General features: G+C 33.9%; 1 protein-coding gene across 10 annotated transcripts in view; it reads right to left on the bottom strand.

The window, feature by feature from the left end:
• The window catches only part of ptprz1b (protein tyrosine phosphatase receptor type Z1b), a 94,956-nt gene that overhangs the window by 5,415 nt on the left and 63,270 nt on the right, over nucleotides 1-26,271 (bottom strand). For 2 of the 10 annotated variants that reach the window (XM_073946915.1, XM_073946911.1), the window contains 17 exons: nucleotides 22,422-22,606; nucleotides 22,150-22,276; nucleotides 19,474-19,526; nucleotides 18,494-18,989; nucleotides 15,181-15,657; nucleotides 12,608-12,752; nucleotides 12,330-12,421; nucleotides 10,525-10,610; nucleotides 10,198-10,218; nucleotides 9,945-10,041; nucleotides 9,782-9,864; nucleotides 7,646-7,780; nucleotides 6,175-6,309; nucleotides 5,929-6,092; nucleotides 3,293-3,428; nucleotides 2,492-2,638; nucleotides 1,760-1,853 (listed from right to left, as the gene is read on the bottom strand). In XM_073946915.1, the coding sequence (XP_073803016.1) occupies nucleotides 1,760-1,853; nucleotides 2,492-2,638; nucleotides 3,293-3,428; nucleotides 5,929-6,092; nucleotides 6,175-6,309; nucleotides 7,646-7,780; nucleotides 9,782-9,864; nucleotides 9,945-10,041; nucleotides 10,198-10,218; nucleotides 10,525-10,610; nucleotides 12,330-12,421; nucleotides 12,608-12,752; nucleotides 15,181-15,657; nucleotides 18,494-18,989; nucleotides 19,474-19,526; nucleotides 22,150-22,276; nucleotides 22,422-22,606 (2,673 nt within the window). The remainder of the gene's footprint in view (nucleotides 1-1,759; nucleotides 1,854-2,491; nucleotides 2,639-3,292; nucleotides 3,429-5,928; nucleotides 6,093-6,174; nucleotides 6,310-7,645; nucleotides 7,781-9,781; nucleotides 9,865-9,944; nucleotides 10,042-10,197; nucleotides 10,219-10,524; nucleotides 10,611-12,329; nucleotides 12,422-12,607; nucleotides 12,753-15,180; nucleotides 15,658-18,493; nucleotides 18,990-19,473; nucleotides 19,527-22,149; nucleotides 22,277-22,421; nucleotides 22,607-26,271) is intronic. The other 8 variants (XM_073946916.1, XM_073946912.1, XM_073946917.1 and 5 more) reach the window with 5 other exon arrangements.

The raw sequence follows: 26,271 nt of genomic DNA, 5'->3' as shown, positions 1-26,271 counted from the left end.
GTTGGAGCCATTTGTGATATTTATATAATTTCTAATTTATTAAAAAAAAAAAAATAAATAAAATAATAATACATTTTATTTATAATGTGCTTTTCTCAGTCCCAAAGCGATAAAAGGCACACAAGGCAAACAATGCAGAACAGTAAAAACAGTCATAAAATAAAATAAATAAAAAGACCACAATAAAATATGAATGATTTAATACAATTGGATGATAAAATAAAAAAATAATCAATCTAAGTTAAAAGCAACGTAAAACGGTGAGTCTTAAGAAGTTTCCTTAAACAATCCAGAGAAACAGCATTCCTGATGCTGATGGGAAGGCCATTCCATAGCTTAGGCGCACTGTACGAAAAAGCACGACCACCCATAGTCTTCAGTTTACAGCGTGGCTGATACAGCAAGATTGCAGATGAGAACCGAAGACTACGGGTGGAAGTGGCCAGAGTAACCAGGTCACAAATGTAGTCACTGCTTTGTATGTTAAAATTAGAGTCTTAAAATCAATACGGGACTTAACAGGAAGTCAGTGAAGTTGCTGAAGTACAGGAGTGATATGAGTGATTTGTTGTATGATTATTGAGTAATTAAGATTTATACTATTATGCAGTATTATTCTGTGTCACGGATCGAGTGGTTTAGTGAAATGGATTAGCTCCACCTGCATTTCACGTCAGCTCACCTGCTTGCGTAAGGGCACACAGGTGATCAGCTGGCAGGAGAAGCTGGGAAACAGTGACCGTGTTTTGTTTGTAGCATTTATAAGACAAATAAATGATTCTTGAGATATGCATGCTTGGACGCATTGTAAACATCACTGCTCCATAATAACCAAAGGATGTCAGAGACTGTTATAACAGTCGAAGGACAAAATATTTTAAAATGTTGTACTGCTGTTTGATGGACAGAAGATTTTATCAACACATTTTAATCACAATAGTTCAAAATAACTAATTTCTAATATCTGACAGTACATAATATTTTGGATATTTTTTAAGATACTAGTATTTAGCTCAAATTGCCATTTAAAAGCTTACCTAGGTTAATTAGTTTAACCGGTGAGTTAGCTTAATAAGGGAATCATTGGACAACATAAAAAAGAATAATTTAATAAGGAGACTTATAATAATGACTTTAAAATTTATCTAAAATTTGAAAACTGCTTTTATTCCAGCCAAATAAAACAAATACGACTTTTTCCAGAAGAAAAATATAAATTATTCAGTGATAATTCTTTGGATTTACTAAATTTTTTACGTTAAGTAGTTGTAAGCAATTTATTTGGGCTGAATTTAAACAAACAAATTAAGTTGAACATTATTAAATTTAATTTGTTTGTTCAAATTCAACACAAATAAATAGTTTGCAACAGTTTTGCATGCAACACTTTTTTCAGTGAGGTAATGATGAGAAAATGCTTGCTTGCTCTATCTAACAATTTATAATAAAAATAACAATTATAAATAATAATTTATCTAATATTTACTATCTAACTATTATTAGGTTAAGTTTTATCCTCGAATGTATATTAATTATACATACTATATTTATAATAAACAGCCTTGAAAATTGTTAAATATGCATACATAAAATGTTTAATTGTTATTTATTTAGATTAATATTATACATGTTCCCAGAGAAGGGCATCCGCTGCGTAAAAACGTGCTGGATAAGAAATCTTATATTTATTTAAAAGATTAAATGACGCAATACTGTAAATATGTATAAAAATGAATGAATTTGATACTGCACCACTCACCAGGCATAAGGCAAGCAGTCCTGTTTTTGGATACGTTGCTCTCCTTCAGAGCTGTCGTGTAGTCGCTTTGTTTTGCACAGCTCTGACTGACCAACTGCAAGAACAAAACAGCAAATCAATTCATCTCTCATTACAGAAATACAGATGTAAGCAAAATTGTCGGTACTCTTTAATTTGGTCCAGACCAGTTTCACTTAGAAGTGAGCTGAATAATGACCATTGAAGTTTGGCCTTCTTGAACTAAAACTAAATCTATTATGAGCCAAACTGTTCGAGAGGGGTCAGGATGCAGACCTGGTGCAGTGCAATCTGTGTTGCATCCAATGCTATTTAATGCGCTCACCTAACCTAACCCCACCCGTCACCGGGACGTCACTCACTCCATTGAGTGCATTTGGTCTGACATTGCATCGCTGATTGATGCAATCTTAGCTTGCATCATAAAGGCTGCATCAAGATACTATTGAACTGTTCTGCGTCGTGTTTTTAGAGCTTGGCTTTGGTGGAGTGTTTATGAGTGTGAATGTGTGCTGTTCTGCAGTGCTGGTGTGGGATGAACAGGATTCATTTAATTTGAAATCAATATCTGATTTTCATTCATTTATTTTCACACATTTCAGTTTCATGTCACGTGACCACTCTACTTTTTCTTTCTTCAATGGAAGGGTACCAACAGTTTTGTAATAATAATGATTAATGCATAGAAGGAGTACGTAAACCCAAGAGTCTGACCTTGAACTGTTTCTCCAGAGGGGTTTTCCCTGCGGGTCCTGGTGTGAGTAGACCAGACACGTATGTGTGGATGAGACTGGATGAAACCAGAGTCTCTTTACTCCTGATGGCCTCCACTAAAGCGTCATGAATGAAGACGTACTGCTCCTGATGGAAAAAGATATGAGATTTGCTGTAGTTTCTTTTTGAAATACTATTTATAGGATTTGTTGAAATAAATTTGCACAAAACAGAAAAACAATGATCAACAACAACAGCAAAAAGCATCCCCACTGCTTATTAGTAAAAAAGAAACCCAAGATTGTAAAAAGGAAAATACAAAAGGATATACGATAAAAGCGAACCATTCATTCATTTTCTTGTCGGCTTAGTCCCTTTATTAATCCGGGGACACCACAGCGGAATGAACCGCCAACTTATCTAGCAGGTTTGTACGCAGCGGATGCCCTTCCAGCCGCAACCCATCTCTCGGAAACATCCACACACACATTCACACACTACGGACAATTTAGCCTACCTAATTCACCTGTACTACATGTCTTTGGACTGTGGGGAAAACCGGAGAGCTGGAGGAAACCCACGCGAGCGCAGGGAGAACATGCGAACTCCACACAGAAACGCCAACTGAGCCGAGGCTCGAACCAGTGACCCAGCAACCTTCTTGCTGTGAGGCGACAGCTTTACCTAATGCGCCACTGCATTGCCCCAAAAGCGAACCAGTCAATGTATAATAGCAGAAAGGTGGAGCTGCTGTAGTTTGTGACATGACGTGAGCTGCAGTGCAAGTTTTACTCTGTTTACCTCTGTCTGCACTAAGTAGTTCCTCTGGGTGCGGATGTGTTTGAGGAAGCCCATGATGTTCACGGTGTTTTCCTCCTTTATCTGCTTCAACATGCTGTCGATCACGATGTAGGTTCCTGTTCGACCCACACCAGCACTGCAGAGCACACATTCACGTTCAAAAACACAAGTGTCATTATTCAGTTCAGTTTGCTTCAGAGAAGATTTAGCTTTAGTTCACTAGTGACACAGTTCATTGGTCATTATTCAGCACAAGTGTGTGGAGGTTTTTATTCTATATCAGCAGTTTAAATTTAAACATCACAATTCTGCCTTTTCCGTTCATAATTATTAATTAAATTTTATTTCTAAATTTATTCTCAGAATTAGATATTTCTAGAGTTCACACTGAGATATTGATTGACGCTGTTAGCAGGTTTGGCATGCCGGGAGAGAACTCTGTAGAGATAATCGAGACAAAGGCTCCCGTCCTGTCATTAAGGATGAAGGAGGTGTGAAATCAGGTACACTATCGGTCAAAAGTTTGAGGTCAGTAAGATTTTTAAATGTTTTAAATTAAGCTTCTCCGGCTCATCAAAGCTGCATTTATTTAATTAAAAATACAGTACAAAATATAACATTTAATAACTGTTCAATAGTAGCTCATTCATGCATTCATTCATTCATTTTATTCAGCTTATTCCCTTTACTAATGAGGGGTCACCACCGCGGAATGAACCACCAACTTATCCAACATATGTTTTACGCAGCGGATGGCCTTCCAGCTGCAACCCATCACTGGGAAAAACCCATACACACTCATCCACACTCATACACTACAGCCAATTTTAGCTTACCCAATTCACCTATAGCACATGTGTTTGGACTGTGGTGAAACTGGAGCATTTGGAGGAAACCCATGCAAACACAGGGAGAACATGCAAACTCCACACAGTTGTGCCAACTGACCCAGTTGAGACCAGCATTGACCTTTTTGATGTGAGGCGACAGCGCTAACCACTGAGCCACCGTGTTGCCCTCTAAATTGAAGTTTTATTTTAAATCTATTCTTAAAATTCTACATTTTAATTCTAAATTTATTCTCAGTCTTACACATTCAAATGTCACAATACTGCCTGTGTTGAACATTTAAATCACGGCTCTATTATTTCTTCAGAATTCTGAATTGAAATGTCACAACCCTACCTTTGTTCCCTCAGACTTTAAATTTAAATCCTAATTCAGTTTTATTTGTCATGATTCTACATTTGTACGTCACAATTCTGCCTTTCCTTACCTCAGAATTCTAAATTTAAATCTCAATTAATTTTTTTTCTCATATTTCTATATTTTAATGTCACAATTCTGCCTTTTCCACCTTTAGAATTCTAAATTTAAATCTCAATTCAATTTTTTTATTAGAATTCTACATTTAAATGTCACAATCCTGCCCCCTCCCGAGAATTCTACATTTACATGTAAATTAATTAGAAACATCATTATTATTATTATTATTATTATTTTTTTGTTGTTGTTGCAATTCCTGGTTAACATCTTGCACCTTTTTTCACCATCGTTTTCCCCCCACTGAACTTATAACTTAAATTGTGAGGTAAAGGTCATAATTAATATGTGCTTTCCAAAATTCTGTGGTGGAAAACATGATAAGTCCATGATAACTTTGCAAACATTGTTGATTCAGCTTCAGTTTATTATTGGTTCAGCTAGTTCAGGGGTATCCAAACTCAGTCCTGGAGAGCCGGTGTCCTGCATATTTTAGTTCCAACCCCAATTAAACACACCTGAATCAGCTATTGAAGCTCTTTCTAGGTATACTACAAACTTCCAGGTAGGTGTGTTGAAGCAAGTTGGAGCTAAACTATGCAGTACACTGGTCCTCCAAGACAAAGTTTGGACACCCCTGAGCTGGTCTGTAGTTGTTTGTTTGTAGTAGTTTGTAGTATTAGTGTTGATGCCAGAAATGCATTGTTTGTGCTCTTTACCAATCAGCTATATTTAAAATCTAAAAAAACACATTTAATTCAGTAGTGAAGCTGAAAGCAAAACAAATACATTATACAGCAAAACTATATTCAATAGGCCAGCTTTTTGTCATACATCCACTCATTCTTTTCCTCATCTGATTATATGTGTGCAATCAAATCAATTCAAGCAAAACAATTTGTTAAATATACAGTTGATGTCAGAATTATTCGGCCTCCTGTGAATTTCCGTTCCCTTTTCAAATATTTCCCAAATGATGTTTAACAGATTTAGGAATTTTTCACAGTATTTCCTATCAATTTATTTCCTGGACAAAGTCTTATTTGTTTTATTTCGGGGTATAATGAAAGGAGTTTTAAAATATCCTTTTAACATCAATATTATTATCCCCCTCAAGCAATATTTGTTTTGGATTTTCTACAGAACAAACCATCCTTATACAATGACTTGCCAAATTACCCCAACTTTAATCTATTCAACTTGAATCTAATGTCACCTTAATCTGAATACTTGAAAATCATGGCAAAAATAAAAGAAATCAGTTATTAGAAATGAGTTATTAAATCTATCTTTCCGTTAAACAGAAATTGGGGGAAAATATACAGGGGACTAACAATTCAGGGGGGCTAATAATCCTGACTGTAACTGCTTACCTGCAGTGCACCACCACAGGCCCCATCTCAGCCGTTCTGGCCTGTGAGGATGTCCTGATGAAAGACAGCAGGGGCAGTGTGTATTCTGGGACGCCCATGTCAGGCCATTGAGTGTAATGAAAGTGAAGCACCGTCCTCTCCTGACTGCGGCCTTTCTGAGAGCCCTGATGGAGGAAACATGTCAGAAAAATGTAAAAATGCATATTCCTTCTCAATGATTTCTGCGATTGTACAGTAGTTACTGACCTTCTTGATCTGGACATTCCTCAGTGTGAATGTCCTCAGTGTGTAGTAGGCCAGAGTTCTGCTGCTCTTAAGGGTTACCAGAAAACAGCCGTAGTCTTCCTGATTCTCCAGAGGCCAGTACTGGTCACATTTCCTCTGTTTGACACACACATGCATATATACAGTTGAAGGCAAAATTTTTCACCCTCCTGTGATTTGTTTTTCTATTTTAAATATTTCCCAAATTATTTTTCATAAGGAATATTTTTTACAGCATTTCCTATAAAATTTTTTCTTCTGGAAAAATCTAATTTGTTTTATTTATTTATTGCATTATAGCTGGAATAAATGCAGTTTTTAATTTTTCTATAACCATTTAAAGGTCAATATCATTAGCCTCCTTAAACAATTTTTTTGATTGTCTACAGATCAAACTTTAGAGAAGTTTTTTTTAAAGAAAAAATCTTCTTTCTGTTAAACAGAAATTGGGGAAAAAAATAAAGCGGGCTAATAATTCAGCAGGACATTTTATTAACGTTTATTGCAATTAATGTTAAAAAGGGTCTTAAAAATTAAGGTTCATAATCAACTGGCATTGATGAATCTGTGAAGAACCCGTGTAAAACTTTTTTTTCAATCTAGGAAAAAGGTTTTTAGTGTTTTTTTATGTCATGAAAACTTTGTTCAAACTAGGGAAAACTTATTTATTATTTATATTATGAAAACTTTCTTGAAACTAGAAATAAAAGTTTTTAGTGTTCTTTATATTAGAACTTTTTACAAACTAGGAAAAATGCTCTTTAGTGTTATTTATATTATGAAAACTTTCTTTAAACCAGGGAAAAAGAAAAAAAAAGAAGATATTTATTGTTATTTATATTATGAAAACTTAAAAAAAAGAAGAAGAAATAGACTCTTAAGAGTGAGCAAAAAATGCAGGGTTTCCCACAATTCATTCATGTTGTCCCAACACATATCGATTAAGTTAACTCAACAAATTTCAGTGGATTTAACGTAAAACAATTAAGTTATCTCCAAAAAATCTCAAGAATTGTGATGTTTCAGTTCAGTTAAAATACGTAGCTTAAACAGTGAACAGTGAACTGTTCTTTAAAAGGTTATTTTGAGAAACCAAAATGGTTTTTCTATTGTATTATTGCAAAGGAAAAATATATTTGAAACCTTCATTTAAAAGTGCATGGATGTTAAAGGATTTACATAGAACCACCAGTGCCAAAGAGTGACCCCTTATTTCTTAAAATCTAAGGCTTTTTATTGGCATTAATGGTTTCAAGAACTCTAAACATCAACAAACATTTAATCTCCCAGCACTCTTATAAAATAGGTTATTTTTAAAACTGTTAAATGAAAGGGAAAAGAAAATTATTTCATTGGAAAAAAACAGTTAGATGTTTTGTTTTTAAGAATGTAGCCTATATTAATTAAAATGATCCATAATTACTGAATGATTTAAAAGTACTCAAAGCCTTACCCGGCCCTTCTCCACCAGGTTAGTGATCATGACAATCACGCCCACGTTCTGCTCCCAGATCATCCTCCAGAAGTCCTCCAGACTGCCCTTCAGTGGACCCTGGGCTGCTATATATGCTTTCGGCTGATTGAATCCCTACAGAGAATCATCCACAAACAGACATCATCATTTCTTTTCTCCATTTCTTTTTTGACCATATTGAGGCAGCTCAAAGTAAATGCTCCCTCATGCTTTTTTCTGTGTGTGACAATAAATAAAAATTATGTTAAAAAAAGTTTAAATATGGTGTTGGCATCATAATATTTATATTCATAATATAGTTTATACAATTTTACCATGTATACTATAGTTCAAAAGCTTTAAAATAAATAATTCGCTCAAAAGTGGTAAAGACATTATTGTTACAATACAATACAATATCAAATGAAAGCTGTTCTGTCCATCAAAAGTCCAGATGACAGATTAAAATCCAGATTTCCATGGTTTTCACAAAAATAAGAACTCTTTTAACTTTATTATACAGCATGCTATAACTTATACTTATATAACATACATTAGACTGATTTTTGAGGATCATGAGACACTGAAGACTGGAGTAATGAAGCTGAAGATTCAGTTTTACATCATATGAATAAAATACCTATTTTTAAACGTTAATCCTATTTCACAATATTGCACAGCCTTGGTAATCATTAGAGACCTTGCAAAAACACTTAGGTAATGGCAAACTTGAAGTGTGTGAGGTGAAAATACAAAGAGTAAAGTGAAAATACTCCAAAAACTAGAACATTACAGCATTTAAAAATATATAAAACTCAATGTGGGCGGCTTAGTTGTCAATGGTTCTAGCCTCAAAGCATGAAAGTCACTGGTTCGAGTCCCAGTTTGCATGGGTTACCTCCTGGTGCCCCAGTTTCCTCCACAGTCCAAAGAAATGCACTATAGGTGAATGGGGTAAGTTAAATTGGCTGTAGCGTATAGGTGTGTTTGTGTGTGTGTGTGAATGTGAGAGTGTATGGGTGTATCCCAGTACTGGGTTATGGCTGAAAGGGCATCTGCTGTGTAAAAACATATGCCAGAATAGTTGGCGGTTCATTCCACTGTGGCGACCTGTCATCAATATAGAAACTAAACCAGGGGTCTCAAACTGCCGGCCCGCAGGTCATTTGCGGTCCCCCTTCTCCTACCTCCGGTCCACAACTGCCGTCAAAATATAACGTGATACAGCCCACCAAAACATATTTTTCAATCATTATTTTAATTTGCCACCTACTGGACATTTAAAGCACTATGTTCGGGTTACTTTCGGTTTCTCTCAGTGTGCGGTCGAGAGTAATGCACATGCAGATTATTTCTGGAGCTCATTTAAATGTTGAAATATATGTCCGTACGTGCTGCAAATAGGACAATTTTGCTAATATTCAATTAAAATGGCCTCATTTAATAGATGTGCATTAGTAATTTAACAGCTGGCTGAAATAAACATGTTAAAATAAAAATAAAAATAAATAAATAAATAAATAAATAAATAAATAAAAATAAATAAATAAATAAATAAATAAATGAATAAATAAATAAATAGATAAAATAAATAAATGAATAAATAAATAAATTAATAAATAAATAAATAAAATTCATGTATTACATATACTTTTCCCCTGTTTGTTGTAATTTTACAAAAAAAAAAAAAATAAAATAAATAAATAAATAAATTAATTAATCAATTAATTATATTGAGAAGAGCAATTGCTAGTATAATCACTAAAGTTACCCAACCTGCTTTTTGCAGTTCTTGCTTTTACTTAAACTTTTGGTTAAGCAACTTTTGATTGAGACAGAATAAAAATAATGATTATTAGGCCTAGTATTATTAAATTGTAGTATTTTATAGCAATTTAAACTACCCCTTTAATATGTATAACAAAAAAAGGAGCTGTGATACTCTGGGGAAGAATGTCTGAGTGCATCAATTATATCAGGTGTCTACTTTTTTGTTGTGCTTAAATGTTAAAGCAGCCTTCTTATGAATGGTCAGTCACTAATATGCCCCCCTCGCCAATTTGAGTTTGAGATCTCTGAAATAAACCGAAGGAAATGAATGAATAAAACTTAATGTAAAATGCAGTATAGACTTACATCCACATAGTTAGCATTAATGTAGTCCCCTGTCTTTCCATCCTTGTCAGAATTCTGAGAGAGTTTAACCCGACTGTGATCATCTGAAAGCACAAAAAGCATTCTTTTTACCATCTCTAAATGCATATGGACATCTTATTATACTGACATAGAGAGCTCATACAGGCCAGGATGTTAATGTATCTGTTCTTGCTCTTATTATCCGGATGGTTGGAGCTGTCTGTTGTAATGCCCATGTCTGCAGTGCAGCCCTGAATCTCCTAAAATGAATCAAATATTTAAATCCATCACTGATTAAAGTAGATTTCAAATCAAGCTTATTTCATTTCAACATGCACACTAAGCATGCACAGAGCAACACTGACACGTCAAAACAATGCAAAAAGAACAAGTAACAAAAGGGAGATCCGTCTTACCTCGTAAGACTCTTTCAAGATCTAATAAGGGAGGGGTGAGAATGCAGAAAAGCACAATGAAAGTCCGGACAAACAGAGAGGCGCCAGTGCAGGAACATGAGGCATGTGTTTTCATGCTTCAGATGGGTTTAGAGGGGGCTGTTTCTGTGTTCATGCAGTGTTTCCTTGCACAGACGCCTGTACATACATGCTGCCCCTCACATACGCTCCAAAACATTCATGAATTTATGTCATCAATGCACTGTTTGGTGTATTTATATTACATATTAAAGGTGCTGTGTTTAAGGCTATGCATTTGAAAAAACTGCAGATTGCAATCACAAGTACCTCAAACTCTTTGGAGAATTTGTGATTTGCATGGAGGTCAGCAACATGTTTAACAAAGTCCTTAACAGGGAGAGCTTCGTTGTCCTCTGAAAACACAAAAAAAGAGGACATTTTTATATATAAGTAATTTTTATTTATGAATTGAAATATTGATGAAAAATATGCACATTTACTTAAATACAGTTATCTTGTTTGGTTGTTTTATGTTATTCATTTATTTTTCAAATAAAAATATATAATTACTTTAATATAAATATAACAAATAAATTAAACATAATAATAATAATAATAATAACAATAACAATAACAATAATAATAATAATAATAATAATAATACATTTGATTTATAATGTGGTTTCTAAAACCCGAAGCACTACAACAACAGAGAAATCAAACATGCAATAAAATACAAGAATACATTTTAATCATCAAAAATTATAAAAAACAAAATGCAATCTTAACGATGAAATTTTAGCATCTTCTTTAAAATAGCTATTGTTGATGCATTCCTTACAGAATAAGGGAGAGGATTCCATAATATTTATTTACTATTTATACATTCAAAATAAATGCAGGTAAACCAATTTAACAATTTTACATAGAATATATGTATTTATTTAAATATAGTACTTAATAGTATAAATTAATATATAAAATTTTATATATATTATATTAAAATAAAATGAGGTATATTGGGTATATAATGGGTATATTTTTTATATTTTATTTTTTATATTTGAAATATAATGGGTATATTTTTTATGTTAATATAAATTAAAATAAATAAATTAAATATTCAACTAACTAACTCCACCAAATAAATAAACAAACAAATGAAGTGAATGAAAGAATGAATGAATAAACAAAAATTAATAAACATAAAAATTAAAAGTTTCAAATATATAATTATTAATATTTATTTATCCATAAAAAAATCTGCAGGTAAACCAATTTATTATAGAATATATGCATTTATTTAAATAAATCATTTAATTATATAAATATATAAAACATTATTAGAATAAAATAATTTATAAATTTATAAATTTATAATTTATAAAAATATATATATATATAGTTATAGGATATATATATATATATATATATATATATATATATATATATATATATATATATATATATATATATATATATATATATATGATATATAATTTTAATACAATTCAATTAAATAAATGAAATTTTCATTTAACTAACTAACTACCTAACTAACTAACCACTAAATAAATAAACAAATACGTAAATAAATGATTAAACATAAAAATTTAAAATATTTGTTTAATTATGTGATTATTAATATTTATTTATTAAAAAAAGCATGTAAACAAATTTATTATACAATGTGTGTACTACTTTAAATATATTACTTCATTATATAAAATAATGTATAACATGTTTATTAAAATAAAAATGATTTTTTATTTTAATATAAATTCAATTAAATAAATGAAATATTCAACAAGCTAAGCAACATTTCTTCATTTAATTGAATTTACAATAAAATAAAATTATTATATTATAAAATGCATAAATTATTTAATTTATTTTTATAAATTAAATATTCTAACTAACTAACTAACTAACTAACTAACTAACTAACTAACTAACTAACTAACTAACTAACTAACTAACTAACTAACAAACAAACTATCTAACTAAATCATCCACTAAATAAATAAATAAGTAAATGGATGATTAAATGAATGAATGAATGAATGAATGAATGAATGAATAAATCAATGAATAAACGAATGAACGAACAAACAATTAAATATTTTTGTTACCTGTAGGCAGCAGAAGAGGAGTTGATGGAGCTGAAATGGCTCGGGCTGAATTGGTGTCCTCTACATAAAAATGTGCTGTCTGAAAGCATCTCCTGCAAGATATACAGATGCAAATATTACAGAAAACACTGTGCTTTATTGCAATAAAAAATAAATAAAATGCAACAAAATCAGTGTAAATTAAAAAAATGTAACATTTCTCTGTAAAAAAAAAAAGTCACATAGAGACAAACTACAGCAAATATTCTCTCCCTGTTGTGTTTTTGATAATCATTTACCTCCAGTAGATGAGGATGCCGACCAGCACCACCAAACACAGCACAGTTAGTGTGGAAACTATAGCCAGAGGAACAACAGCCCGTTTCTCTGTCTCTGTCCCTCCAACCATCCCAACACGAGACTCTGGACTGCTGTTACTCGCCTCTGTTGGAGGACACACAGTCAAGTCTCAGCATAATCTCACCATTAGACATAATATCACATAACAGCTATATTTATACGCTAAATTTAATCAGCTGTTGAATGCATGCTTACATGAAGTCAACTAATCCAGCAGCTACACCTTCAGAAATTTCACTGGGGAACACATTGTCAGAAAGTTTCTACTGCATGTCATTTACCACCAATGATCACTTTCACTGGCAGTGCAACTGTTTGCAATAGTATCTGGATGCAGCCTTTACATGCAAGCTGAGACTGCAAGTTTCAGATTAACAATGTCAGACACAATGCACTCAATGGAGCTAGAGATGTCACTGTGAGGGGTAGTATTAGGGGTGGGGTCAGATGTGCACATAGCGTTGCATGTAGTTCAGATTGCAAATGCCTCAAGTCTGCATCCAGATCCCTTTCACTGTTTGGTTTACCTTTTGTGCATAGGTTATTAATCAAAACTCCAAATTTGCTTAATGAGTGGTATCAGGAACACAATTCAACCAAAAAAAAAAAAAAAAACTGGGGGTTTGGCGCGGGCCCTTGATAATGTCTCTGGGGCCCCCCTAAATGTATGGGCCCTTAGAATCGTCCTAACTGAACCCATCCCCCCCACCCAACCACCCAATCCCCCCCACCCAACCACCCAATCCCCCTAAGCGGCGCCCATGCGAGATACTGCATTTTAGGTGTGTTGCTATGCTTATTTCAGTGGTTCAATTACCATATTAGCTGCTAGATGGCAGCACAAGACCACTTATTGTTGCTGTCTGTGCTCATTACAACATAATAAAATAAAACAGCATACTTTAGCATTTGCACAGTCCTATCATAATCATTTTAACCTGGTGTTAGCCTGAAAATCCCAAAAAAAATTCAACACCTCACAGTTATTCAAGCACATGTGACATTCTAAACCAATGGCCTCAAACTCAATTCCTGAAGGGCTGCAGCTCTGCAGATTTCCACTGCAACCACCTCCAACAAGGGATGCAACGATTAACCGATTGCACTATTAACCCTGGTTTAATTCATCATGATTAATTAACCATAAAGGCTTCTCAACACCGCATTTCTGCACGGAACAAAACTGCATCAAAGTTATGCCAGCTGTGTAAGTTTCGAGCTTGTACACCAAGACTATTAACCACACACACTAGATTAACTGTGGCTGAGCCTATTAACTAAGGGGACATTGTGTGTCTTTGCGTGTGCAAGTTCGTTATTTTCAGTAGAGGTGCATGGCTTGTGCGCGTTTATTAGGATTACCTAGTTGAAAGAATGCCGCGAACGGACCATGAGTCACGGAACTGGACTGATCAGCTTCATCCTTTTTATGAAATATACACATTTCTACTCCAAAGAGAAAAAAATACAAGACAATACATTTATACGTTCTTATTTTTATTTATTTATTTATTTATTGTCCTGTCGTTTATTTTTAGTGTAAAATTATTACTTATGTTTAAATGCAAAAAAAAAAAAAAAAAAAAAACAACAACAACTTTTTAAAATTAATTTTAAGTCCAAAGAGAAATGGACTATTGTTTGTTTTTATTATTGTTTTGTCATGTATTATTGAGTTACTGAGCAGCAATAATCAACACTTTAATATAAGGAGTTTTGATGAGATTTACTAAACTAGTAGTGTTTTGAAATTAATGAATGCATAATAATCGTGATAACTGTGAAACCGGGATTATTTCTCAGACTATAATCGTACAACCAAATTCCATAATCGTTGCATCCCTACCTCCAACTCAAACCTACTTAATAGTCTCTAGTAGTCTTAAACACCTTGATTAGTTGGTACCTTAGTACCATTTCTTGCCTCTCAAAATGGTCAAATTTAATGCCTTTCAGAAGAGCTATCAGGGCAACACTCATCTTCCAACCATCCAATCTGTTCCCAAAGGACAAAATCATGCAGAGACTTAAAATATTTTCTCATTTCAAAACTGTTTTAAGTGGCTTTACGTCAGAGTACATCCAAATCCAAAAACAAAATGAAGTAACCAGGTCAGGATTTGCCTAATTTCTTCTTGACTTTAATGAAATCCTTTTGTAAGGTCTCTATCGGAAACAAATAATGGGAAAGCATGTCCTAATTGTGCAGAGTTAGACGTGTTCCTGAGTTAATGTATATTGTTGATCATGGAACATCATTCCTGTTAGAAAACATAATCCACAAATAACCCTTACCTTAAAAAAAATCCCTAATTTTAAATTGTTGCTATGAAAGATAATAAAAGGACTATTTTACTATCCAATTCATGGTGATCTTAGGTTGATTTTTGAGATTAATTTTGTGTTCTGCAAAGAAATGCATTAAAATCATCCTTATTCTTCAATAGTAAGGCCCTGCAAATATCATTTGTGTGAAAAGGAACATGTGCTCGGCGTCATGCACAAGTTTTACCTGCATGGTTTTCCTCTTGGATATTGAGTTTAGGAATTATGAGCTGAATGGGAATATCCTCAGTTTGGGAGATCATTGATCCACCTTGACCTGATCCAGAGTCAGATTCAGCTGACCAGGTCACCCATGACAGAAAATCCTGGTTTTGTGGTTTATATGTGGAGGAAGCTTCACGCTCGCTCTCAAAGAAGAAAGTAGAGGGCAGTCCTTCATGGTTTTCCTCTTGGGTTTTCCTCGGATCCGCATTTTTAGGAGCCATGCGGGTTTGCTCCAGCTCCCATTCCCGGTCGAGCTCCTCCAGGAAGATTGCAGATCCAGACCCGCTGAACTCTCCTTGTCCGTCTGAAGGAGGAAAATGAGCAGATCCCTCCTCCAAAATGATGGTTGGAGAGCGGGTGGAGGATTCATAGAGACTGGTGGCATCACTAACCATCAATACTCTTTCATTATTAAATGACGTGGCTGTAACAAACACGTCTGGAGAGATAAAGGGGCAGTTCACACAAAAATGAAAATACATTTACTTTTTAAAGTCTTTCTGCATATTTATGTTGAACACAAAAGAAGACACTCTGAAAATCTTTAACCTTTGAAATCTAAAATAGAGCAACTCCATATAAATGTCAACCTTGCCATGAAAACAAAGTTTCGGCCAAAACAGTAAAACCCTTTTTAGTTTTTTGATAGGCTTGTATCTTACAGTACTGCAAAAATATCAAAAAACGTCTCTGTCAGTGTTTTCAAACTATTATATTTGATTTACCAGTCACAAAATGGAAATTTCACATCTGCCACATCCATAACCAAGCTTTTTCCTCATAAATGCCGAGTCTTAACCTTTTGATAAGCATTATTTCTTTTGAGTGTGGTGTATACTGTAAACTCGCATACTTTTTTTGTCACCTCCATAGCACCAGTGTTGTGGGTAACGCATTACAAGTAACACAAGTTACTTTATATATTACTTTTCTAAGTAAAGAGTAAAGTAATGCATTACTTTTAAAAAATAAAGTAATAATATTTGAGTTACTTCTTAAAAAAATAAAACGCGAGTTTAATTAATTAGCTTATAAAAATAAACTGCTGAATTTAAATTAGTCACAAGGAATAGCGCAGTCAATGAGAGAATGTGTTCATTATTTTGAACGCATCGAAGAAAAGGAAAAGGGGATTGTCTCAACGGACATTGACTCTACTGAAGACAAATAGTACAAAAATAGCAAATACATTGCTTTAAACGTTCAATAATCTGTATATATGGCATGTAGAGCTCAGGGGTCACTGTCAGGAAGTTCTTAGATAACATTATCCTAAAATATTGTTTTTTTTCATGTGTTTTTTAAAGGTAAATGTAGAGGTTATACAGTGTGTTTTTAATTGCAGAGCTCCTCTATTAAAAAAAGAAAGAGAAAAAAAACTTTGAAAGAGATCAAGCCTCAGCCAGGTAATAAAAGGTAACTCAAAAGTAACGTAATGCATTACTTACCATAAAAAGTAAGAAAGTAACGCAACTAGCTACTTTTACAGGGAGTAACTAAATATTGTAATGCATTACTTTCAAAAGTAATTTTCCCCAACACTGCACTGTGCATGTTTATTTTCCTCAACTAAAATATAAAACATGCTGACAGACTGATATTTTATGATCCCTTAACTACGTGGTTAGGTGTTTTGGAAAATATAAACTGATGTATTAATATACTGTTAACATTCTCTGGGTTTATACAGTTGAAGTCAGAATTATTAGCCACCCTGAAATATTAGCACCCCTGTTTATTTTTCCCTAATTTCTGTTTAACGGAGTGTTTTTTCAACACATTTCCAAACATATTAGTTTTAATAAGTAATTTTTAATAACTGATTTATTTTGTCTTTGTCATGATGACAGTGAATAATATTTGACTAGATATTTTTCAAGACACTTCTATACAGCTTAAAGTGACATTTAAAGGCTTAACTAGGTTAATTAGATGGCAGGTTAGAGTAATTAAGTTATTGTATAATGATGGTTTGTTCTGTAGACTATCGAAAAGAAATATAGCTTAAAGGGGCTAATAATATTGACCTTAAAATGTATTTTAAAAAAATTAAAAAACGCTTTTAGTCTAGCCAAAATAAAACAAATAAGACTTTCTCCAGAAGAAAAAATATTATCAGACATACTGTAAAAATGTCCTTGTTCTGTTAAACATCATTTGGGAAATATTAAAAAAACAATTCAAAGGGGGTCGAATAATTCTGACTTCAACTTCAACAAAGATTTTACTGCAAATATCATATCTGGAGTTGCTCACAAGGGAATAAAAATACTATGGAAGTCAAAGCTAAAATATCTTCTTTTGTGTTCAACAAAGGAAATAATATTAGGCTTGGAGCAAGGGGAGGAGTAAAAGATGACAAGATTTTCATTTTTGTCTGAACTGTCCTATAAAGACTAAACAAGCACGTCAAAGGAAAACCATCTTGCAATACCTAAAGCCCCCATCTAATAGGCGCCGTCACCATGAGCAAGAGAAAGATGGCTGAGTGCACAAGAGGAAGAAACCACCACCATGAACTCAAGACTGAGCCAATCAGTTGAGAAGAAAGATTCCAGCGGGTGTTTGATGATAAACACAGGGAGCAAGAGTATTTCTAGAGTTTTCTAGAGCAATCATAGTGTTATTTCACTGCAGCACCATCACCTTGAGAGCAACCAGGAGTTGCAGGTTCAGAAACAGGTCATGACTTGCTTCATCAAAGTTTTTACAAATGGCATTGTATTCACTTGTGCATGATATCTTAAACCTTTTGATCTTCTTTCACCATGTAATTTTTTAATGTCCGAGTTTGAAATAAATTCACTGCTAAGGTCTCAGAGAAGATTAAGCATGTATCATGCTTTTAAAAGCATGCTTAAATTTGCTTGTGTTATTAATAATACCATTTAATATAACAGTAAGTCATTTATTCATTCATTTTCTTGTCGGCTTAGTCCCTTTATTAATCTGGGGTCGCCACAGCGGAATGAACCGCCAACTTATCCAGCAGGTTTTTACGCAGCGGATGCCCTTCCAGCCGCAACCCATCTCTGGGAAAGTAAGTCATTTAAAAATATATAATTATTTAACAGAGTATTAATGAAGATGAATAAGATGGGGAAAGACTAATGCCTCTATAATGACGCAATCACCAAACTATCCAGACACTACTGCTAGCTTAATCGCTAGTCATTAATTTTCACAACCAGCACGTCCATTATATTCCTACAAAGGAAGTGAGCATTTAGTGAAATGCGCATAGTAAGAAAACACCCTGAACAACACTTACTTACCATTAAAGAGTGGCTGGGTGGTCTGAGAAATGATCTTCATGGATGCTGAAAGCGAGGATCCAGTGGTGGCGTTAGCTGTTGAAGATTCATTTGCTGGTTGTTTTGGGGGAGAAGTGGATGCTTTCTCTGTATTTTGATCAATGAGGAGGTTATTATTTATTGTCGGGGTGATGTTTGTGGTGCTGGAGTTCAGGACATCCTCATAATAGACGTCTGTGACCACTGTGTTGCTTTGAGGAAAGTGTCCGCTGTCGTCTGGAAGGAGTCTGTTTGCCGGACGTTTGGTTTCATTTTTTCTGCTTTTGTTTTGAACGGGCGGCTGTGAAAGCGAAGACTCCTCTGTTATTTTCCGCCGGACTGTGATCGGGGTCGTTCTGGAGACGGGGAAGAGGAAACCCGGCTGGTCAGTCGATGTGGTGATGGAGATGGAGCTCCCGGAGTCACGGATGAGAAATCGGCCTGGCGGAGGCTTTGAAGAAGGTGCAGATGTATGTTCCTAAATATAATATGTAATTTTTAAACCCCGTGCACAACTATTGAATGCTTTTATGATTTATAGTTGAAGTCAAAATTATTAGCCTTTTTAAAAAAATAATTGCCAAATGATGTTTACCAGAGCAAGGAATTTTTCACAGTATTTCCTTTAACATTTTTTCTTCTGGAGAAAGTCTTATTTGTTTTATTTCGGCTAGAATAAAAGCAGTTTTAATACCATTTTCAGGTCAATATAATTAGCCCCAAGCAGTATTACTTTTTGATTGTCTACTGAACAAACCAACATTATACAATGACTTGCCTAATTATCGTACCTTGTCTAATGAATCTGGTTAAGCCTTTAAATGTCACTTTGAGCTAAATACTAGTGTCTTAAAAAGTATCTAGAAAACCTTTTATGTACTGTCATCATGGTAAAGATAATGGAAATATACAGGATGGCTAATAATTCTGACTTCAACTGTATATTCAGAAAGAAATATTACCTCATTATATTCCTCCGATTCCGCTAAATCGCCATAGGGATCAGGTTCATTTACTGCAGGGTCAGAGCAAAACAAACAAGCAAACAAACAAACTGGTCATGCTTTATTTTAAGGCACGATTTTCAGTTTCAACAAATTATTAACAAAGACAAATCTTTAACTTTTTCTCAATAAACTATTTAGGGTTCACAAAATCTGGTAGCCCAAAGCCCTTGGGCTATTTTTTTTTCAGTCGGGCTACCAAAATCTATTTACATCATGCCTGGTGGGCTATCTAGAAAAAGTTGGCCTATCATATATTGCGAGCCCTGTCGGCGCCAGTGGTGTAGTGGTTAGTGCGTCGACACATGCACTCCGGTGCTCACGGCGACCCGGGTTCGATTCCGCCTCGCGGTCCTATGCCGATCCTTCCCCTCTCTCTGCTCCCCATGCTTTCCTGTCTATTCTCTCTACTGTCCTTTCAAAAATAAAGGTGAAAAACCCCTAAAAAATAATTATAGATATTGCCAGCCCTGCTACTACTTTGCTGCTTATTAATAGTGAGATCTGGTAGCCTTAAGTCCCGGGGCTATTATATTTTTCAGTCGGGCTACTAAAATCGATCTACATTGTGCCTGATGGGCTATCTAGATAGAAAAAAACAATCACCCTGGGACGTCGGGCTATCAGATTTTGCAAGCCCTGTTACTTTGCTGCTTATTAATAGTTAGTGAGATCTGGTTGCCCGAAGTCACGGAGCTATTATATTTTCCAGTCGGGCTACCAAAATCTATGTACATCGTAGCTGGTGGGTAATCTAGATAGAAAAAACAATCGCCCTGGGATGTCGGGCTATCAAATTTTGCGAGCCCTGCTACTACTTTGCTGCTTAATAATAGTTAGTGAGATAGAAGATTTAGATATTGGGATTAAGGGATGTAGAATAATAGCATTAATATTTTACTACTAAACTGCTAATAAGCAAGGTAATAAGTCACTAGTTAATAGTAAAAATTTGTGCTTAAAAGTTTTACTAATAAACTATATTATAATGAAAGAATAACACAAATACCCTCATATTTTTCTCTAAAACGGTTTATGTTTGTCATACTTTGCATAAAATATTTTTTTGCAAAAACGAATACTTTTTTGTGGCAAGCATATTTTATTTATATATATATATATATATATATATATATATATATATTGCTTTACAAATTAGTAAATAATAAACACATGCATAATCTGTTTAAATAATTTCCTCTCTAATTCGTGTTACTGTAAATGTGACAACAACAAATAATATCAACAAAATGCTCAATCAAATCAGTAAAACACAAATTAGCATGACGAATATTTGATGAATATTTGTAGGAATAATGGAATAAATGTGCTTTACTAATTACTAAATGATCAATACATAATGCTTGCATTATAGAAACTACTGAACTGTACAAAAGTAGGTTTAAAGTTCTTCAAAATGCTCGCTGTGGCCTTTGGATTTAGCCACTGAAGCATGATAGCAGACTGTTTTAAATGTTATTTGTTCTTCTTCTTTATTTAGTAGATTATAGTAGTTCCAAATAGTAGATATTTCTAACAAAAATGCATGAAGTGTTCAGATATTATGTCTGACCCACTCCCTTTCTTCCAGCGAAATACTGTCCCATTTACCATGACCTTATGGCATCTACAATATTTTATTTATTTATTTATTTATTTATTTATTTATTTATTTATTTATTTATTTATTTATTTATTTATTCATTTATTTATTTTATTTTGCTATTGTTGTTGTTGGTCTATTAAGTATTGTTACTAGTCTGAATTTGTATTTTTATTGGTATAGACCTTTAACATCTGGCAAAGATACCACAAATGAAAACTAGTGTTTGGGCTAGTTTCTTGTGAAAAATAAGTAAAGATAAAATAAATTAAAAGTAAAAAAAATAAAATAAAATTACAAAATGATCAATACATATTGTTTGCATTATAGAAGCTGCCGAACTGTAATGAAAATAGGCTTAAATTCATCAAAATGCTTCCTCTGGCCTTTGGATCTGGCCCCTGAAGCATAGTAGCATACTGTTTTGAAGGCTATTTGTTCTTCTTTTTTATTTAATAGATCATTGACAAACAAAGACTGAATTAAAATTAAAATACAAATCAAACCAAATGAAATTCGTTCCAAATAGTGGATTTTTCCAACAGAAATGCATGAAGTGCTCAAATATTATTATTTGACCCACTCCCTTTCTTCCAGCGAAATACTGTCCCATTTACCATGGCCTTATGACGTCTATAATTAACAAATGAAACAAAAAACACACAAACAAGTAATATTTGATCTACTTTTCAAATTGTGAATGCTATTGCAAATTGTTGCCTATCTAATTATTGTTTAGAGTTTGAATTAGTTTCTTATTGGTATCGTCCTTTAACAATCCTGCAAAATGACTACCAAAGAAAACAAATTCAGGCTTATTTGGGTACATTTACACTCTTGGAAAATGTTGAGTAATGTACACCGTCTCTTGTTGTGTAAAATAAATCAAGTAAATAAAAACTGCTAAAAAAATGCTTCTTAAACTGTCTGTAAAACTAAAATTACAAATAACCTATTGATATTTTTTTATTTCGATTAGGGTATGGAATTTATCCTAGACATTTCTTGTCATTTTTCTTTCCCAGCATTACCAGGGTCTTCGAAAGGCATGTCCACAATGACCTGGTCGCTCATTTTCCCAGTCAAGCCATTCATGCACAGCGCCACCACCTGGACAACATAGCTACTGTTTGCCAGCAGATTGTGAATAATGGCCCCCTGGAAACAGACACAAGACAACATTACACCACCTGTTTTCAGCCATCGGGAATAGTTTAACCTTGAGCTAATGACTATCATATAACAACGCTGACTGATATCCCTGCTTTACTCAACACTATGCAGATGCTCTACAGTTTCTCACCACATCCTGGTCTCCGTCTGTCAGATACTGCTGTTTGGGTGGGTTTTGTCCCTGTAGTCTTTGGTAGGTGACGGAGTAGCGCTCAATCACGGTGTCATAGACGGCACGAGGTCTTTCCCATGTCACCACGATGCCGGTGAAGTTCTGAGAGTCCGCCTGAACATTTTGAGGCTCAGAGCTGCACACTAAACACAGGAGAGATGCACGTTATATGCAATCATATCCAGATACATAACAACACTAGTGAACTGACCTCCTTTCACAGAGAAGGATTTAACCGATAACTGAAGTAAGCAGCCTTTTAGGGTCCTGTGGAGCTTAAAATATGATAAAACAATCTGCATTTGAACTGTGTTAATTTTAATTATTGACAATTGTAATTTAATAAGGTTACTGGGTCATTGGTTCGAGCCTCGGCTGGGTCAGTTCAGTTGGCGTTTCTGTGTGGAGTTTGCATGTTCTCCCTGCATTCGCGTGGGTTTTCTCCAGGGTGCTCTGGTTTCTCCCACAGTCCAAAGACATGTGGTACAGGTGAATTGGGTAGGCTAAATTGTCTGTAGTGTATGTGTGTGTGTGTGTGAATGTGTGTGTGGATGTTTCCCAGGGATGGGTTAAACAGATAAGTTGGCGGTTCATTCCGCTGTGGCGACCCCGGATTAATAAAGAGACTAAGCCGAAAAGAAAATGAATGAATGAATGTAATTTAATAAAACTGAATGATATATGGTATTAAAAACTAACTTGAATATTGAACATCTAAAATTTAATAGAACTGAACTTTTTAAGGCAGATTTTTTTAAGCTAGAACTTTTTTTTTTACCTATAATTATACCTATATAAAACATAGATTAAGCTCTATAAGGCTCCAGGAAATTTGCGGGGCCCCAATAAATACCTACAATTATTAATTATATTTCTATATAGCATAGATTAAGATCCAAAAGGCTCCAGGAAATTTGGGTTCCCCAAATAAATATGTAGAATTATAAATTATACCTTTATAAAACATATGCTTCTTGGGTGGGTCCCGATAAATACCTATACTTTTAAATATTACCCATATTTACCATAGATTTCTGTCCTATTTTGTATGGTGAGAGTCTAACGAATAACATTTTTTCAAAACAGAATTCAGATTGAGATCATTTTGTCTTATTTAACCTCCATAGCCTCGGGAAATTTGGGGGCTCCCAATAAATACCTAGAACAATTAATTATACCTATATTTAACAGATTTCTATGCTATTTTGTATGGGGAGTGTTTAACAAATATTTTTTTTTTCAAAGCAGAATTCAAATTGAGATCATTTTGTCGTATTTTAAGCTCCATATGGCCCCAGGACATTTAGGAGGCCACAATAAACACCTGGAATTATAAATTATACCTATATAAAACATAAACTTCTTTGGAGGGTCCCGATAAATTCTTATAATTTTAAATAATACTCATATTTAACATAGATTTCCTATTTTGTATGGTGAGAGTCTAACAATTTTTTTTTTCAAAACAGAATTCAGATTGAGATCGTTTTCTCTTATTTACCCTCCATATAGCCTCATGAAATTTGGGGGCTCCCAATAAATACCTAGAACAATTAATTATACCTATATTTATAACAGATTTCTAATGCTATTTTGTATGGGGAGTGTCTAACGAATAAATTTTTTTTTGTATCAATTTGTCCCACACCACCATCAAAACCCCAATCGTAAAACAATCCAGCTTTAAAATGAAATGAAGAGTTAGTTAAAAAAAGATTATAACAATTTTTAGATAAGTATAAGTAGATTGAGTAATATAATAAAAAGACAAATCAATAAATAAACAATTTATCCAACCAACAAACACACAAACAGAGAGTGCATATTAGTCGCCATTGATGGAACTGCTTAGAGCCCCGAATCACTAAATCCACCCCTCGTAATTGATAAGGTTTACAAAGTAATTGTACTGAACAGAGTCAGAACTCTGACATTTGCATTGCATTAATTATTATATAAATAACAAGGTCAAATTAAATGTAAACATTTTTTTAAATGTAAGAACTGTAACAATATCCGGGAATAAAGATGTGAGATTAGATGCCGTACTATGTTGTGCATATTCAAAATAAAAATACAATTGAAAAATCTGTAACGTTTAGAAAATGTGTCAAATATTCAGAAAACAATGTTTATTGATTTATTATTGATATCATTATTATTAATGATAATAATAATACACACTTTGTCAACTCATAAATCAATATAAACAACAAACAATAATACTAAAATAATAAAAAAAATACTTGAAATAATAACAACTTTTATAAAAATGTCTAATTTTCCATATTGTTTAGCTTAAAACTAATATGATACTTGATAAAAATAAATACAGATCCACATTATGATGACTCATAGCATTTTTGTCTAAGTTTTTAATATAATAAAGTGCTCATATTCAATGAGAAATCAATAAATAAGTATTAAATATATTCATATAAATATTTAATATATCATCATCATAATCACAAAACTATAATGGGGTATATGCCGAAGCATGCTAATAGGACTTTTAATTTGCCAGTAACCTGGGTTAAGGCAAAATCCGGTGCGTTTAAGGTCTGTTTTCTTTAAAAATCAGCGATCTCCACTAGCTGAGTGATATCTGATTTAAAGTGGGTCTCAGATTGTACAAGAAGCACTGCATTAAATTACATTTCCCCCGCCATATCTTTATAATATGAGCATTTATTTTACCACAGTATATTCAATGGAGCTGAGCTAGCCTGCCGATTCTGACAGGCGCGTGCGAGTAAACAGCTTTTTGTCTCGTTTTAAGCTTGAGCAACTAAATAAATGCTAAAGTTTGTTTAACTGAATGTATTTTAATGACATTACAACATCGATGCTGTATAAGGAACCGTATAAAATGGAAAAAAAGTTCACAATAACAGGTAACCGGAAGTGTGGGAACAGCACTAGCATGGGAACAGCACTAGCTCGGCATATTCCCTATTAAGCAACAAGATGGTACAAAATGAACAGTAAAAAGATTATTAATATACAGAAACATTATTTCAGTGTGTCTACTACCAAAAAGTCATGTTTAATTCATTGTGTTGCATTGGTGTGTCTTTGTAATTAATTAAAAATTTCTGAGTTAAACTGACTTCAACACCCATTTGCTAAATTGTGATTATTCAAGAGCCTGAGAGAACACGATTATTGGAAAACAGCATGTCCTGCTTTATTTTTTAATAAGGCGCCGTAACTTCAGCCGAACAGCAACAACTCAGAAAATAGCTTCTAAATCAACTCGGTCTGAAAGAGAATTGCTGCATTTGTTTTCCTGGAGAAGTGCCAAAGTGAGGTTTCCTAGCAACACACACTGACTGCCGGGACTTTAAAGAGCGTAGCGCATGTGTGTGCATGGTCAGAGAAGGAGAAGCAGCGTACTAACTCTGCATCTGACCTACAGAGCTGACCTCTCACTCATTATTGCATGCTATTCATGTGTGTTTCTGAGTGTCTAGGCTGTGCATTGTGTGTATGGATGATGTGTGATTGTGCTGTACGTAGATGTGTGTGCAGCATGTGTTTAGTTTGTGCAGAATATGTGTAAGTGTGTAGAATGAATGAACAAGTATGCAGTATATGTGCGAGTTTGCATGTGATATGCGTTAGTGTGCAGTGTGTATTCTGTGTACGTGGTGCAGTATTCGTGTGTAGTATGTGGATGTAGTGTGTTTTAGTCTTCATAACAGAGCTGATATATGTGTGTGTGTGTGTTTAATGTATTATGTGTATGTAGTATTTGTGATTGCTTAGATTGTATGAGTGTGTTAGTATGTATACATGTGTAGTGTAG

The sequence above is a fragment of the Danio rerio genome, chromosome 4, assembly GCF_049306965.1.
Source record: "Danio rerio strain Tuebingen ecotype United States chromosome 4, GRCz12tu, whole genome shotgun sequence".
NCBI lineage: Eukaryota > Metazoa > Chordata > Actinopteri > Cypriniformes > Danionidae > Danio > Danio rerio.
The sequence above is the reverse complement of the archived record's forward strand: the minus strand, read 5'-3'. Positions and strand labels throughout refer to the sequence as shown.